Source organism: Macrobrachium rosenbergii, chromosome 12 (assembly GCF_040412425.1).
Source record: "Macrobrachium rosenbergii isolate ZJJX-2024 chromosome 12, ASM4041242v1, whole genome shotgun sequence".
Lineage (NCBI taxonomy): Eukaryota > Metazoa > Arthropoda > Malacostraca > Decapoda > Palaemonidae > Macrobrachium > Macrobrachium rosenbergii.
The window spans coordinates 83,779,948-83,797,413 of NC_089752.1; the positions used below are offsets into that span (position 1 = coordinate 83,779,948).

The 17,466-nt window shown below is 50.0% G+C and overlaps 1 protein-coding gene across 1 annotated transcript in view; it reads left to right on the top strand.

Moving 5' to 3' along the window:
* The first annotated feature begins 1,262 nt into the window (after positions 1 to 1,262).
* The window catches only part of l(2)37Cg (RNA polymerases I and III subunit AC2 l(2)37Cg), a 303,443-nt gene continuing 287,239 nt past the window's right edge, over positions 1,263 to 17,466 (top strand). The window contains exon 1 of the mRNA XM_067112403.1: positions 1,263 to 1,415. Within this exon, the coding sequence (XP_066968504.1) occupies positions 1,344 to 1,415 (72 nt within the window). The 5' untranslated portion in view covers positions 1,263 to 1,343. The remainder of the gene's footprint in view (positions 1,416 to 17,466) is intronic.

Genomic DNA, 17,466 nt, shown 5'->3' on the forward strand with positions numbered 1-17,466 from the left:
ATGGCTCCGGGAACCACTCCGGGGGTCACCACTGTGAGAGAGGTGCGAAATAATGAGCAGGAAGACAAGTACTGCTGGTTTATTGATGTTGTTTTAGATTTAGTTGGCCTTGTGCCAGCACGGGCTCTTGCTCCTAGAGCAGCCCGTAAGGTTTATTGATGAAGCAACCCGCTTATAAAGTGGCATGTGGACGTCTGTGTAGTATAATGCAGAGACCGCGGGTACAAAAATTTACAGGTGACCCTGAGGTCAAACTATTTCTCTTCACAATGACTGGTTAGACATAAAAATACTCTGTCACTATATGTGGTGCAAGGTCAAATGAACAGATAATAAATATACAATTCATAATAATGATAATAATATTGTGTCCGTCCGACCCTAGGTTGCAGGTGAAGGCACCGCAGAAAACGGGATGTTCATTACAGAGAACCCGTTGAGCGGGCCCTTTACATACTTGTCTTCCTGCTCATTATTTCGCACCTCTCTCACAGTGTAGCCTACTTTGCAACGGCTATACAGTGTAAACAATTTGTCACCTCTATCATAGATAACCTTTCGCATTTGTGGTGTGCATTTAATGATACAGTGTTTAAATTTGTCATCTTTGGCCATCATTTCCTTTACAATTTTTATGTCGTCATTTTCAGAAACGAGGTTATCTGTCCATGTATTTTTCTTTACAATGTTATCGACAATGTCATCTTCATCCTTCGAGACATGGACTACTTTTATTTTTGGTTCAAGTTTACCGTTCTCATTTACTGATATATTACTGATTTTCTGAATATCCATTTTTGCCTTTTCTAAGTTTTTCCTGTCTGGAAATCTTACAAATAAGTGTCCGTCTCTTGTTGTATTAACCTGTTCAGTTGGCGCCGTTATTTTACTCACAATTTGTCTCTTTTCATTTGCTGCTGTGCTCTCTTCGTTTGTATATTTGGTCAGAAGCACTTTTTGTCTTTAGTGATTCAGGATAAGTTTTGTCCATGTCTGTCATGGTCTGTACATCCTTATCAACATTTTTGTTTTGGATTTCATCCATGTTGATCATTACGTCACCAGTGTTCTGAGCCCAATCCTTAAGGAACTTTGTTAATATCTCTGTGAAAATAAAGTGTTTAGCTAACATCCTTCTATTTGCAGATCTATCGAAAGAAGAAAATGAAAATAGAAAGGAATTTATGATAAATATGTTATTAGGGAAACAAAAAACTTCATCGCAAGCAAAGGAGGGAGAGATCGAGCGAGGGAGCCGTTCCAAATGTAAACATAACTACTGCTACCTTGGCTACTACTACTACTGGCGATTGTTTACAAGTCGATCTGAGTGTTAAGTCACAATGCCTGTCGGTGCCGATGGATTTCGACTTCCTTCCGTTTATAATTGTGAACAGAAATGCAAATTAGAATGGGTAAGTAGCCCAGTGGAAGTGTTGCTGTGCACAGGCGTAGAGAAGGCAGCCTGGTCCCGGCCCTGTGCCCACCAAGGAGAGAGGCTGGCAGGCACCCTGCATCCGCACGCTTGGCCTATCCGCCATTTCTCCTGTAGCCCTCCCTAGCCAAAGCTTCCATAGAATATCCCCTTCTAATAAAAGTGAATTGCACTACGTGTTCCAACCCCCCCCCCCAATGCTCCATGGTAAGTGTTCCTTGGGGGTCCAGGCTGCCGAACCCTCCCCAGTAGAGAGCCTCTTCCCCAGATGTAGAGCCTCTTCCCCAGATGGAGAGCCTCTTCCCCAGATGTAGAACCTCTTCCCCAGATGTAGAGCATCTTCCCCAGATGGAGAGCTCTTCCCCAGATGTAGAGCCTCTTTCCCAGATGGAACCTCTTCCCCAGATGAGAACCTCTTCCCCAGATGTAGAGCTCTTCAGATGTAGAGCCTCTTCCCCAGATGGAGAGCCTCTTCCCCAGATGTAGAACCTCTTCCCCAGATGTAGAGCCTCTTCCCCAGATGGAGAGCCTCTTCCCCAGATGTAGAACCTCTTCCCCAGATGGAGAGCCTCTTCCCCAGATGGAGAGCCTCTTCCCCAGATGGAGAGCCTCTTCCCCAGATGTAGAGCCTCTTCCCCAGATGTAGAGCCTCTTCCCCAGATGGAGAGCCTCTTCCCCAGATGTAGAACCTCTTCCCCAGATGGAGAGCCTTTTCCCCAGATGGAGAGCCTCTTTCCCAGATGGAGAAATTTCCCAGATGTAGAATCTCTTCCCCAGATGGAGAGCCTCTTCCCCAGATGGAGAGCCTCTTCCCCATATGTAGAACCTCTTCCCCAGATGGAGAGCCTCTTCCCCAGATGGAGAGCCTCTTCCCCATATGTAGAACCTCTTCCCCAGATGGATAGTCTCTTCCCCAGATGGAGAGCCTCTTCCCCAGATGGAGAGCCTCTTCCCCAGATGGAGAGCCTCTTCCCCAGATGTAGAACCACTTCCCCAGATGGAGAGCCTCTTCCCCAGATGGAGAGCCTGCTAGTACACTATTGCACCAGCCCCTGCTCTTTTGCCATGCCACAGGTTAGTTTAGGTTAGTTATGGACAATCCTTCTAAGCCTTCCTATCCCCAGCGTGTGTGTCCTGGGGTAGGAGGGAAGAGATGTCATTCATTTAGGTCTAGCGTCCACGCGGACTCACACTCTCTATTCCCATCTTGCAGGGGCGTGTGTTCGCGCAACGCTCTTTGTAGTGAGTGTTGCTCTTGGTCCCCCAAGCAATGGAGGAAGTTCGAGGGGAGGAGACGTTACCGTCGTAAGCTTACCAAGGAGTCGTCTGAGGGTAATACGCCCCCGACGACTCCAGTGGTGGCGAATGTGTTGGGTTCGTTTCTCCCTCCCGGCGAGCTTCCCCTTCTTGCTCCCTCTCCTTCGGGTGAGGACTCCCCCTCCCCTTCCTCATTCGTCTCATCGGTTGTGGAAGGGCGCGGGGGAGAGTTGGACCGGGACATCCTCTCAGGGGTCTCTTCCCGTTCTGAAGGGGAGTTTGTTCCGACACAATGTACAAACCCTCGGTCCTTTACATTAGGGATTACTTTCAGGCGTAGGCTGGAAACGGCCGTTGAACTTCAAACAAGGTGGTTAGGCAGTTAACTACTGTCCGGGAGGCAGGAGTACCGCCTGCCCGGATGTAAACATTCAAATTTGCTTTCGGATGTTGTTCTTCGTCGCTATCTGCCTGACAGCTATACTTCTCTTTTGGTGGGAAATTCTTTCTTGTTTTTTCATTATCATGGAGAAATCAGCTAAACCCTCCTATCCCCAGCGTGTGTGTCTCAGGGTAGGGGGTAAGAAATGTAATTCATTTAGATCTCGAGTGGACGTGGACCCACACGCCCTCTGTACATCTTGCAGGGGACGTGTGTGTTCACGCGACGATCCCTGTAGTGAGTGTTGTTCGTGGTCCTCCGAGCAATGGGGCAAGTTCGAAAGGAGGAGACGTTACCACCGTAAGCCTACCAAGGAGTCGTCCGAGGGAAATACGCCCCCGACGACTCCATTGGTGGTGAATGTGTCGGGCTCGTTTCTCCCTCCCGGCGAATTTCCCCTGCTTGCTCCCTCTCCTTCAAGAGAGGACTCCCCCTCACCTTCCTCTTACATTTCATCGTTTGTGGAAGGGCACAGGGGAGAGTTGGACTGCGACATCCTCTCTGAGGTCTCTTCCCGTTCCGGAGGGGAGTTTTTTCCTCCGGAGCAAGTAGAGGCTTCGTGTATTGACCCGACTTTTGCTTCAGGTTCCGGACTGGATAGCCAGACACAGATTCCAAGCTCATCCTGGCTACACCTGGCCCTACCTGGCTCGTCACTGGAGGGATTGGCTCCCCTGCCCCCCGCTCCAGTCACGACCCACTCGGCAACGACAGTCACCACTACATCCGTCACCTATTCGAGGTTTGCCCAGATGCCGATGTCAGTTGCATCGCATCTGGACACCTAAGTGTCGGCGTCACCTGCGGTGCAGCACGCTGTTCCGCTGCCTCCCGGCTTCCTAATTCCATTCACGCGTGCTGGCCCCGCCTACATGGTAACGTCATCTTACTCTTATGTGACTGTCGCTGCCCCTGTTGCTGAACCTGGCCTGTCTTCGAATGCTGTTCCTCGTCTGACCTTCCAGCCCGGCCCTTTGTCTGCTTCCGTCCCCATTCCATCGACCCTGGCACGGCCCAACTTGAATCTTCACGCGGGTGGGGCGGCGCGTGCATTCCCGGCCCCGCCCACTTTTGTTCCTGGCCGACGCGCGGCTCTCTCTACCCAGGCAAATGCTGGCCCGACCTCCATGGTCGTTGCCCGGGATGTGCCTTATGCTGCAGCCCCTCCTGCTGTTCCTGAGTCTGCGGCCTCGCTTTCCTGGCTTGGGGACTTGACGGCGTTCCTGAAGCAGATGGTGAAGAAGAAGAAGAAGAAGAAGAAGAAGAGGTCTAGGAAGGTGTCGTCGTCTTCATCTTCATCTTCGTCGTCTTCGTCTGCTGCTTCTCCTTCCAAGGCTTCGCAGCCAAGGAAGAAGAAGTCTGCCTCTCCCCCCCCCTAAGAAATCCGGGCCAGGGGCACCAGGAGCCTAGGGCGTGCAGACCAAGGTCGGCACTCCCCCCCGCTGCTGCCTAAGAAACTTCCTGCATTTAAGTCCAGCGAGTCCGCGTCGGGCACTCATTCGCTGCAGTTGCTCGTTGAAGGCCAAACCCGGGTCCCCAAGGAGACCCGGGTACCCCAGTCTGATACGGGGAGAAAACTCGCCGTACAGTCCTGGGCGTGGGGCGAGAGAAAGAGCCGGAGCATGCAGGTGCTCCGTCTCTTCCTGCTGGCACTCCTTCAGGTGCCAAGTCAGGTTCCTGGGATAGTGCTTCAGCCCTGCGGGGCCGAACGCAAGGAGAATTAGGGAAGAAGTCCCCTACTCAGTCTTCCCGAGAGGCTCCTGCCTCGAAGAAGACTGAGGCGCGTCCAGAGGACAGCGCAAGCTGGCGCCAGTCAGCTGCGCGTTCGACACCTCCCAGTCCCCAGCCATGTCCGCGCAGCCAGCCTGGCTCGGGGGAGGTGAGTGCGTGGCTCGGCTCTCGCGAGCCGCTCCGCTCTCCTCGGGAGATCGCTTCACCTGGGCTGAAGCAGTCTCCTCGACCTGGGGCTCATCATCACCACGGTTGGTGACCGCTCTCGGCCCACTGCCTCTGCTGGTTCTGCCAGTAAAGCCAGTGGGAGTGCCCGATCTTCCTCGCCTGTCCCCTCTGCCCCTTCGGTTCCTTCCATGGGGCGCGAGTCGGAGAGGAGGAGCTCTGGGGAGTGTTCTCCTCAGAGTTCTACTGCGTGGGGTACGCACCTGGCTCGGTTCTTGGCTCGACCAGGTCCTACACCCACGTAGTTCAGGAAGATCCACGGGGGTCTGCCGAGGTTCTCCCTCCTGCAGGGAGAGTAGTTCGGGAGGACCGCACTCTGGAGGGACTCGAGGGTCCTCTGCCCCAGGATGCGGACACCCCGAAATACAGAGGACTTTTGCAGAGGTTATCGCGCTGATTCGTCAGCACAATGACCTCGGGGAAGGGACCACGGCCTCGTCCATCGCACCTCGAATCCTTCTTGAGACCCAAGAAGGAACCCAAGGCTTTGGTGGGGCTGCCATGGTCAGCGCTTGCCGAGGGGGTACTCGACCAGGTGAACAGTCTTGTGTCTGGGCAAGACAGTTCGCTTCGTTCGAGCCCCTCGGACAAGCTTCTTCTTCCTCCTCTGCCTCATCAGAAGTTTTTCTATGCTCCAGTGGAAGGGGCGCTGCTGACCAAACAGGTTGACCCGGACCTGACTTGTTTGGATCTGGGTCTGACATTGCAGCAATTGACTGCAGAGAGCATATCCCTCTCTCAGCAAGAAGCTGCAACCCTGGAAGCCACCGCCATGGCGGCCTTCCAAGCAGTCTCCTGGCTCGATCTGTGGTCATTCACAGTATCGAAGGTAACTGCTTCCTCAGGCGCTATTGTACCTGGGGAGGACTCCGCCTTTGGGAGACTGCCAGTCTGGAGGTAGGGCTATTTCCTACCTCGCTCACCAGACTGCAAACCTGTGGGCGAACCTTGTGCTAAAGCGGAGGGATGCCGTTCTCTCTTGCTTTGCTAGGTCTGTAGGTCCCGAGTCAGCTATCCAGGCAGTGGCCAAGACCGCCACGGTGGACAAGCGCCATGCCGATGACTTCACACACCAGGCAGTGGCCAAGACCTCCGGTCTTCATTCCCATTGCGGCCAGGTCTTCGGGCCAGGCTGGCACTTCCTCGGCCCCTAAGAAGTCCCAGTCTTCGAAGGGGTCCCGAGGAAACACCCAGCCTTCTTCTGCCCCGAGAAGGGGGTTCCTCCCGCCCTTTCAGCCCACTTTCCAAGCCGGTAAAGGGGGCAAGGGTAAGAAGAAGAAGGGGAAACGCTTAGGGTGGCATTCCCCCCAAAAGCTGCCGAAGGTGGGGGGTGCCTGTCGAGCCATTGGGCAACTTGGCAGCGACACGGAGCCGAGACCTGGATAGTGGATGTCCTTCGGGAGGGATATCTACTACCCTTCGAGTCTCGGGCTCCCCTCACCTACTCTCCGGTCCATCTCCAAACATATCTTCCAGGTTCGTCGAAGGACATCGCACTACAGCAAGAAGTGCAAGCCATGCTGAGCAAGGGTGCTGTAGAAGTCGTGTCGGACCAGTCTCCAGGCTTTTAGAGCCGTGTCTTTCTCGTAGAGAAAGCCTCAGGTGGATGGAGACTGGTCATAGACCTCTCTCCCTTGAACCGTTTCATTCGCCAGACTCAGTTCACGATGGAAACAGCGCAAACTGTGCTGGCTTCCATCAGGGAGAACGACTTCATGCTTGCGGTGGACTTGAAGGATACGTATTTCCAGATACCCATCCATCCGTCCTCTCGCAAGTGCCTCCGCTTCGTCCTCGGGGAGTCGGTCTTCCAATTCAGGGCACTTTGCTTCAGGCTCTCGACTGCTCCCCAGGTGTTCACAAGAGTATTTTCTCTTGTGTCAGCTTGGGCCCATTCGCACAGGATATGTTTCTGAGGTATCTTGATGACTGGCTAGTCCTGGCGAGCTCTCGCTCGCAGTTGCTACAGGTCAGGGATCGTCTCCTCGAGTTTTGCCGGGATCAAGGGATCATGGTAAATCTGGAGAAGTCAGATCTCACCCCCAAGCAGAGGACAAAGTACCTGGGCATGCTGATAGACACGGTGGCAGCGAAAGTCTTTCCCTCGGACTCTCGTAACAGCAAGTTCAGGCAGGCAGCACAGTTGTTCCTGTCACGGCAGGAGCAACCAGCTCGGCAATGGCAAGTCGTCATCGGTCACCTGTCGTCTTTGGAGAAACTAGTACCTCACGGGCGTCTTCACCTGCAGTCCCAGTCCCAAGACCCCCAGTCCTTCCTCATTCCTCTTTCCTAGGAGGTGAGAAAGGACATTCACTGGTGGTTAGACAACAGGAACCTCTTGATAGGAGTATCCTTGCATACTCCCCCTCCTGACATGCTTCTGTTCTCGGATGCATCGACTGAGGGATGGGGCGCACACCTGGAGGAGTTGCTGACTTCGGGAGTGTGGCACCGAGACGACGAGCACCTTCACATCAACATCCTAGAACTCAAGGTGGCCTTCCTGGCTCTCCAAGAGTTCCGGGATCGAGTGATGGGACACTCCGTGGTACTGATGAGCGACAATACCACGGTAGTGGCATACATCAACAAGCAGGGGGGACTGGTGTCCCACCAGCTTCACCAGTTGACGATGCAGATGCACGAGTGGGCCGTGGCTCACTCGGTAGAGCTGTCAGACATTCCAGGCAAGAGGAATCTCGTGGCAGACAAGCTCAGCTGCCAGAGCCAGGTGATAGGGACCGAAAGGTCCCTCCATCAGGAAGTAGCGGAAAGGCTGTTCGACTTGTGGGGGCGTCCAGCCATCGATCTGTTCACCACCCGGCACAACAGAAAGCTCCAGGTCTTCTGTTCTGTCGTGCCGGACCCATGGGCCGCTGTGGAGGATGCGTTCCAACACCCGTGGGACAATCTCGACGCGTACGCCTTTCCCCCATTCTGTCTGATTCGCCGAGCGATCAGCTGAGTGATGATCACCCCGAATCTCAGAATGACTCTGGTGGCACCCAAATGGCCCCAGGCCGTTTGGTACCCGGACCTGCTAGCTCTCCTCTCCGAGGCACTGAGATAGATCCCCCCCTGGCCCAACCTTCTGCGTCAACCTCATGCAGAGCGGTTCCACCTGGCAGTGCATTCCCTGTGTCTTCATGGCTGGAGGTTATCCACCATCTCTTGCGAGCAAGAGGCTTTTCGCGCCGCGCAGCAACAGAGATGTCAGGATACCTCGGAAGATCCTCCGCAGCGGTATACCAATAAAAGTGGTCCGTCTTCTGTGGTTGGTGTTGTCGAAGGGGTATCTCTCCAGTTGGAGCTACTGTTCAGCAGGTTGCGGACTTCCTCGTCTTCCTTCGCTGAGAGAAGCTTCTCTCCGTTTCAGCTGTAAAGGCTACCGCGCCGCACTCGGCCTAGTCTTACGGCTGAAAGGAGTAGACATCTCCTCCTCCTTCGAGATTTCTACTCATGAGAAGCTTTGAACGGTCTTGCCCACCCAGGGATCTCAGGCCCCCTGCGTGATGTGACTCGCCTTAAGGAGCCTGACTCGTGCACCGCACAAGCCTTTACGGGAGTCGTCAGACAGGGATCTGACCCTCAAGACTGTCTTCTTGCTTGCCCTGGCATCGGCGAAGAGAGTTGGCGAAGCCACGGACTTTTCCTTCGATGTTAAACACTCGAGGGGATGGGGATCAGTTACGCCGATTTCATCCCGGTTTCAGAGCGAAGACGCAGAACCCTTCGGTCCCTGACGCACGGTTCGAGTCCTTCACGATCCCCTCCCTAGAGGACTTTGTAGGTAATGAACCAGACGAGATGCTACTGTGTCCTGTTAGAGTGCTGCGGTGCTATCTGAAGAGGACTCGGCACCTCCGGCCTGAGTGTCAACAACTCTTCGCAAGCACTGGCTCGACCAAGAAAGAAGTGTCCAAGAACACCATCTCTTTCTGGCTTCGTGAGACGATAAGGAGAGCGAACTCTGCTGCTGGAGAAGACGACACCGGTACGCTTCGCCCGAGAGCTCACGAGGTCCGCAGCATTGGTCCGTCCCTCGCATTCCGGAAGAATATGTTGGTATCACAGGTGCTGAAGGCGGGTGTGTGGTCCCAACAGACTACCTTCACTTCCTTTTACCTCTGGGATGTTGCACACAAGTCCTTGGACACTTTTTCCTTGGGTCCTGTGGTGGCTGCTCAACAAGTTGTGTAGCTTATCCAGCTCCTCTAACAGGACAGGTTGCATCTCGCCTACGTTGTACGGTTGTGATTGGGAGATTGAATGTTGAGTGACTGGCCTCTCTTCTTTCTCCCCATCCTGGCTCTCTTCCCACGGGCAGGGAGCGGACGTGCCGTTACAAGCTGGACCGGGCGATCGAGGCAGGTAAGCACATAACGGGAGCTCCCGTTCTTTTTCCGTTCAGGTTAATAGAAGCAACCCCACTCCTTCCTCTTGCAAGGGGAGGAAGGAGACCATGACTGAGACAAACCAAATGCTTGTATTTGCCTTATTGTCATCCGACGTCAAATTCTTCCTAGCCTACTTTGCATGAACTGACGTTTCCTCTTTCATGCAAAGGACCCAGAAGTCTGACAACTGATCCCTGCGTTTCCTACAACCCAATCTTTTATCAGAGGCAGTTTTTTCCTTCCTCGCTCTCACGACCTGGAAGGGAAGACAAGGTGGTGAACTCCAGTCAGTTCAGAGAGACTTTATCAGATTCCTCCCTCCAATCAGTGAGTCTCCTAATGTAAAGGACCGAGGGTTTGTATATTGTGTCAGAACAAATAACAATTTTTAAAGTAAATTGTATTTTTCCTAATTATACAAACCCAAGGTCCTTTACACTTTATGCCTACCTCATGCCACCCCTCAATCTGATACCTGGGCTGAAAGGCAAATTGGAATGTTTACATCCGGGCAGGTGGTACTCCCGCCTCCCGGACAGTAGTTAACTGCCTAACCACCTTGTTTGAAGTTCAACGGCTGTTTCCAGCCTACGCCTGAAAGTAATCCCTAATGTAAAGGACCTTGAGTTTGTATAGTTAGGAAAAATACAATTTACTTTAAAAATTGTTATTTTTTCCTCCAGAGTGGGTAGGGGCTTCCCAAACTAACCCGACTTTCGCTTCAGGTCTTGGGCTGGATAGCCAGGCAACGGACTTGTCATCAACCTGGCTACGCCTGGGCCTACCTGGCGTACCGTCACTGGAGGGACTGGTGTCACATCTTTCCAGCACTCGGGTGACCACTCACTCTGCAACGACAGTCACCACAACATCGGTCACATGTCAAGGTTCACCCAGCTCCCGGTGTCGGTAGCCTCGCACCCCACTGGGGACCCAAGAAGGAGCCCCATGGCCTTGTGGGGCCTGCCATGGTCTGAACTTTCTGAAGTTGTTCTGGAGCAAGTAAACTCTCTGGTCTCTGGGGAAGAGAATTCACTTTGCTCTAGCCACTCAGATAAGATGCTTCCTCCTCCTCTCCCTTGACAAAAACATTTCTATACACCCTTGGAGAAGCCCTTACCGCCCGAACAGGTTGACCCAGATTTGGTTTGCCTGGGTCCGGGTCTGTCACTGCAGCAGCTTGGTGTGGAGGTCATCACCTTCTTGCAGCGAACCTAGAATCAACTGCCATGGCAGCATTTCAGGCAGTCTTGTGGTTGCATTTGCAGTCTCTCATATTGTCCAAGGTCGCTGCTTCTTCAGGCTCCATGAATCTCGAGGAGGAAGTCATCTTTGCGGGACTGAGACAGTCTGGAGGTATGGCCATTACCTACCTAGCCCACCAGACAGCAAACCTGTGGGCAACATTGGTTTTTGAAACGAGGAACACCGTCCTGAAGAATTGGTCTGAGTGGTATATTAGGCTTATGGACCTTTGAGAGACCATATAGGACAAATTTGGTAGATTTCTGAAACATAAACTGGTTGTTAGTAAGATTACTAAGGAGAGGAACTAGGAATTGGGCTTTTGGGTAATTTGGCGAATTATAAGCTGCTAGAATTGGTCTGAGTGGTATATTAGGCTTATGGACCTTTGAAAGACCATATAGGACAAATTTGGCAGAATTCTGAAGCAAAAACTGATTGTTAGTAAGATTACTAAGGAGAGGAACTAGGAATTTGGGTATGGGGTAATTAGGTGAATTATAAGCTGCTAGAATTGGTCTGAGTGGTATATTAGGCTTATGGACCTTTGGGAGACCATATACAACACTTAAATGCAGAGCCAGAACTATACAGTGATTGATATGACTGTCAGATAACATACTTTTCCCTTTTAACTGCTTCAATGTATGGTTTATTTTATCTTCTGCTTTAAAGATTAGGTTATACTGAGGTTCACCTACTTCAACAAACTTAGTAGAGTCTGATAAAACATGTTCCATTTTTTGGATATAGTCACAACGGTTAAGAATAACAACTCCCTTGCCCTTATCTGGCCTACAAACTATAATATCATTGTTCCTAGAAAGTTTCCTAAGTATCATAAAATCTCCCTGTTTAAAGAATGGAAACCAATTAGTGGCTGTCAAAGACGAAAGTACTTTGTGTGATATTCTCTGAATAGCCTGCTGGGCTGTCTTTAAATTAATATGTGCACGAAGATTACAGATGGAATGAAAATGACGTTCAAAGGGTAGAAAAAACTAATAGAAATTGGGTTTGAAATTTGGTAGGCAGAAGTCAAGACCCAAAGAAAGCAAGAATTCTTCCTTTTTTGAAAGCACATTGTCAGAGTAGTTAAAAACAATATCTTTAGGAGAAAGGAATCTTAGCTGGTTAATATCTAATTTTAAAAGCTTATGTTTGTGAATCTCTGTTACACTTGAAGAAAGCATCCAAATGTTCCTATTTAAAATAGACTTAATGTATAAACCATTAAGTAGGGATAAAATATTGTACAATAGATGAGGAGGACACAGCTCTTCAGTCTAGTGATAGACTTAGATTTAAAATTAATTTCCATATCTAAAAGAGACTGAGTGGCAGATTTATAAAAATCTGAATTATAAAGCAAAGATGTATAAAGTTTGAATTTAATGATATTTGGCACAATGTTACCCATTTTACAATATAAAAGAAATTCGTGATCAAGCTGGGCCTTCTTCCATTTTTTGTTGGAGGACTCAAGATGCCGACATAGTTGGAAAGTGGAACCATCACATTTGCATCGAAAATAACTTGTAAGATTTTTGCTCCTGGTGAACTTAAGTTTAATAATAAACAGGACAGCGAGAAGACCGGAAATCATTTCTTGTTATTTACACCAACGTTTTGGGAATCCTTTCTCATCTTCAAGGCTATAAACAGAATTAATTTTTACAATATTAAAAAGTATGCTAAAATAAGCTAATAATTATAAGAAATCTAGTTTTGTAGTGTAACATTTGTTAAGCTAAAAGTAAAAAAAAGACTACAGAGCGACTTTAAGCTAAAAGTAAATTAAAACTATACACAATTCAGTGAAATAACACATAAAAAATGTGTTCAGACTGGAATAGTTTTCACCTTGAAATATTATCTCTTAAGGTATTTTTTAAGAATAACTGTTATCCTTCTGACCTCTTTGACAGAATTGTTAAAAAGTTTTTAAACAATATTTATCAGCCTGGTTTATTGTGTCCTGAAGTTCCAAAGAAATTAATGTATTTTTCATTGCCAAATGTAAAAAATGCAGACTTTAGACATGAACTGACAATAGCCCTAAGCACCTTGTACCCATGTGTTAATTTCAAGTTTTACGAATAGAACTTACCTGGCAGTTATATATATATAGCTTAATCCCTGTCGAACCGGCAGATTTTTCAAAACTCGCAGCAACCGCCGAATGGTAGGTGTCTGATAGGTGGTTAACAACCCTTATAGGGTGGTAGTTGGAATCATTCCCGTTTTCAGTTCCTCAGATCATCTCTGCCGGTTGGACTGACAACATCGTTGTTGGTTCTCCGTCGGGTTTTTCGCTCGCTTCCCTAGGTCGCTGTGTTGGACCTTTTATTGGTGACGTATATTGACCTTTGGATTGGCAATCGCTTTTGTGGCTTGTTTTGATTTATTCTTTTGACTGTTCTTGGATAAGATGTCTGATCCTAAGTTTTTTCGAGTATGTGTGAATGAGGAATGCAAGGTTAGGTTGCCGAAAGCTTCGGTGGACCCTCACACTGTTTGTTTAGGGTGCAGGGGTTTTGAGTGTGCCTTGGATAAAAGATGTAAAGAATGCGAGGATTTGGATGAAAAGAAATGGATGGAAATGAAACGCTATGTGCGTAAATTAGAGATGGATAAGTTAAGGAGGGCTTCTAAATCTAAATCTAGGTCTGTGAGTGATGTTAGCCTAGACATTTCTTTTAACCCTTCTATTCCTAAATCACCCTTAGAAGTAGATCCTTCTCCCGAGGTGGTAACCCCCGCTCCTTCTACAGGAACTGTATCTGCTGTTATGGACCCTCAGTTCGCCAGGATGGCGGCTGAGATGAAAGAATTAAAGGATCAACTTGAAGCCTTGAAGAAAGGTAAGAGTACAAGTGAAGTTTGTGATAATGTTTGTGCTAGTGCAGTGGAGGTGGCGACTGATCGACCCTGTCATGCCCCTAGATCTAGACCTCTACCAAGCTCCCAGGACCAAGGGAGAAGGTATGTCGACGATCGTAAGGGGGTGAGAGGGACCCGTATCCTCGGTCAGCCGTCGCCTCAAGCAGTCCTGTTGCTTTTTCCCAGGCTGCTTATGACCGCCACAGGAAAGGCGTGTCGGAAGGGCTTTGCGTCTTCTCCTAGCCCCTCTCCTAGACGTAGATGGCAGTTTGAGGATTCGAGACCGACCAAAAGAAGATGGTTGCAGCAAGAGGATCAACCCGGACCGGACTGCGCTCTCCTTTGGGTGCGTGGAGTAGCCCTGAATCTTTTGCTTCCGGAGGACGACCGAACGCCTCTCCAGCAAAAAGGTCAAGACTTTTTCGAATGTTCTCCTCTCGCTGTTCGGAGGAGGGAGAGTTCTCTTCTTTCTGCTTCCGGAGAATTCTCGAGGAATCCTTCTCCTTCTTCCAGCTTGTCCAAGACAACCTTCTCCTCGGAACCTCAAGATGCAGCTGCTGCGGCTAAATCATTTATGACCGTCATGCAAGGCCAATTGGCTTCTCTTGTTCAGGCCTTTAGTCGTCCCCCCCCCAGTCGGTCAGACGTAAGGACTCCAAGTTACCAGTGAAGAGATCTAGAAGGGAGTCCCTGCTGAAGTTTCTTCTAGGGATAAGAGAGAACTGGATCCCTCTCCCCGTTCGAGTCAACAAGGGGCGCTCTTCTGGCTTGGAACATAAGAATCTTTCGTTTCTCCCAAGCAAAAACCTCAGGGTTCTTCTCCTGAGGCTCGACTCTTCTCCTCTCCACGCCTTAAACGACAGGAATTTTCTTCCTCTCTCGCCGGGAACATTCTTCCTTTGTTCAGCAAGATTACGACGAAAGTTCGGTTCCCAGGGAGGAAAGAACGCAGTGAATTTCCTCGATGCCAGGACGCATCCTCCTCTCGACGCCAAGACGCATCCAATTCTCGGCGCCAGGGCGTATCCAATGCTCGACGCCAGGGCGCTTCCAGCTCGCGATACCAGGACGCATCCAGCTCGACATCGGGATTCTTCTAGGGCGGTTTGTCAGGACGCAACCAGCTCTGCGCCCAGGGCGTAACCAGCTCTCGCCGCCAGGACGCTTGAAGGCGATCGCACGTCCTCCCGGTGCAATACAGCAGGAAGAGAAAGAGACAGAGTTGGAAGGAATGCATGATTTGGAAGACGTTTCAGAGGACGAAGATAAACCTTCTAATGCGGCTGATGACTATAAGGTTCTTTCTCGCTCTCTTTTGGAGCTGTATGGGGAGGAGTTTAAGCCTGCTGCTCCTCGTTCTCCTCAGTCCCAGTTTAACAGGAAGAAATCGAGGAAGCAGTCAGCCTTTATTAAAATGAAGCTTTCCATTTCTGCAAAGAAGGCTCTGACCAGGATTGATAACTGGCTTAAGGAGCGTAGGCAAGCAGTAAAGTCCTCCTTCTCGTTTCCTCCAACTAGGCTTGCTTGGACAAGGCGGGTATGTGGTATGACACTGGAAGCTCTTGGCCTGGGAGTACCTGCCTCCTCCCAGGGGGACTTCTCTGGTTTAGTAGACTCTTCTAGAAGACATGCCCTTAACTCAGCTAAGGTGATGTGGTCGATGACGGAACTAGACCATCTCATTAAAGGAATTTTTAGGTCTTTTGAAGTGTTTAGTTTTTTAGACTGGTCTGTTGGAATTCTATCCAAGAAGATGGAAACCATTCAGGCTACAGGAATTGAAGACCTTTCCAGTATTATGGCCTGTATGGATAAGGCTCTGAGGGATGGAGCAAATGAGATGGCTTCTCTTTTTACTGCAGGCACCAGGGAAACCTCCCTGTTTTCAACAAAGCCACTAGCCCTAGTGGCTCAGTCATCTACAAGATCCTTCGAACAAAGCCATTGAAACGAAGGGCACTCCTGAATCTAGTAGACCAGATGTTGGAGAAAGGGCGATAGAACCAGTTTTGGAACTAGGATCCCCAGGGTTCTACAGTCGTCAGTTTTTAGTGCCCAAGAGTTCGGGTGGATGGAGACCGGTCCTGGATGTCAGCACATTGAACGGTTTTGTGGAGAAGACCAAGTTTACCATGGAGACGTCTCAGTCTGTGCTGGCAGCAGTCCGTCCAGGGGACTGGATGGTATCCCTGGACCTGCAGGACGCTTACTTTCATATTCCCATCCACCCGACTTCAAGGAGGTTTTTGAGGTTTGTGATCCAGGACAAATGCTTCCAGTTCAAAGCTCTTTGTTTCGGCCTCAGCACAGCTCCTCAAGTGTTCACCAGAGTAATGTCAAATGTGGCAGGATGGCTTCATCAAGAAGGGATAAGAGTATCCCTGTACCTAGACGACTGGCTGATAAGGTCCCAGTCGAAGAACAGGTGTCTGGAGGACTTACACAAGACGTTTATGATTGCTCAGGATCTGGGTCTCATTATCAACAAAGAGAAGTCTCAGACCGAACCGAGTCAGACGATTCTTTATTTGGGGATAGTTCTGGACTCAGCTCGTTTCGGCTTCTCCCTCACAAGAAAGGCAAATCAAGTGCCTCGAGAAGGTTCAGTATTTCCTGGGGAGGCAGAAGTGCTCGGCGAGGGAGTGGATGAGTTTGCTGGGCACCCTCTCCTCACTCGAGAAATTTGTCTCTCTGGGAAGGTTGCACCTCAGACCTCTGCAACATTTCCTTTCAAGAATCTGGGACAGGAAGAATCAGGAGGACTCATTTTCCTTCCACATTCCAGCAGAGATCAAGAAACATCTGAGTTGGTGGCTGGATCCGTCGATCTTGGGGAAGGAATCTCCCTATCGCAGAAAGAACCCAGACCTAGTGTTGTTCTCAGATGCTTCGGAGTCGGGATGGGGAGCAACACTGGGGAACAAGGAAGTTTCAGGCTCTTGGGAAGAGGGACAAATCGGATGGCACATCAACAGGAAAGAGTTGATGGCCATCTGGTTGGTTTAAAAGCCTTCAAAGGAATCTGTCGCGGGAAAGTAATAGAAGTGAATTCCGACAACACCACGGCTCTTGGCGTATATCAGCAAACAAGGAGGGACTCATTCTTTACCTCTTTCTGAAACAGCAAGAGAGCTCCTTCTGTGGACAAAAGACCACAGGGTGGAGCTTTTGACTCAGATGGTGCAGGGGCAGAAGAATGTAAGAGCAGACATGCTCAGCAGAAGAGGGCAAGTTCTGCCCACGGAATGGACTCTCAATCTTCAAGTTTGCCAGAAACTGTGGAGGTTATGGGGGAGGCCTTCAATAGACCTCTTCGCCTCCAGCCAGAACAAGAGAATCCCGAACTACTGCTCTCTAGTCCCGGACAGAGAAGCAATAGCAGTAGACGCCTTCTTGATGGACTGGACGGGGATGGACACTTATGCGTTCCCTCCGTTCAAGATAATCAATCTAGTAGTCAAGAAATTCGCCCTCCTAGATTCAGGGAGAATGACCCTGGTAGCCCCCTTTTGGCCAGCAAGAGAGTGGTTCACAGAGGTGGTGGAGATGTTAGTGGACTTTCCGAGAAGTCTTCCCCAAGTCCAAGGCTTCTCAGACAGCCCCACTTCGAGAGGTATCATCAAAACCCCTCGCTCTTCAACTGACTGCATTCAGACTATCGAGAAGCTTGTCAGAGCGAGAGGATTTTCAGCTCAAGCTGCAAGAGCTATCGCCAGAGCGAGGAGGGTCTCTTCACAGAGAGTTTACCAATCAAAGTGGGAAACCTTTAGATCTTGGTGTAAGCAGCATAAGGTTTCCTCAACCACTACCTCTGTGAGCCAAATAGCTGATTTTCTCTTGTCCTCAGGCAA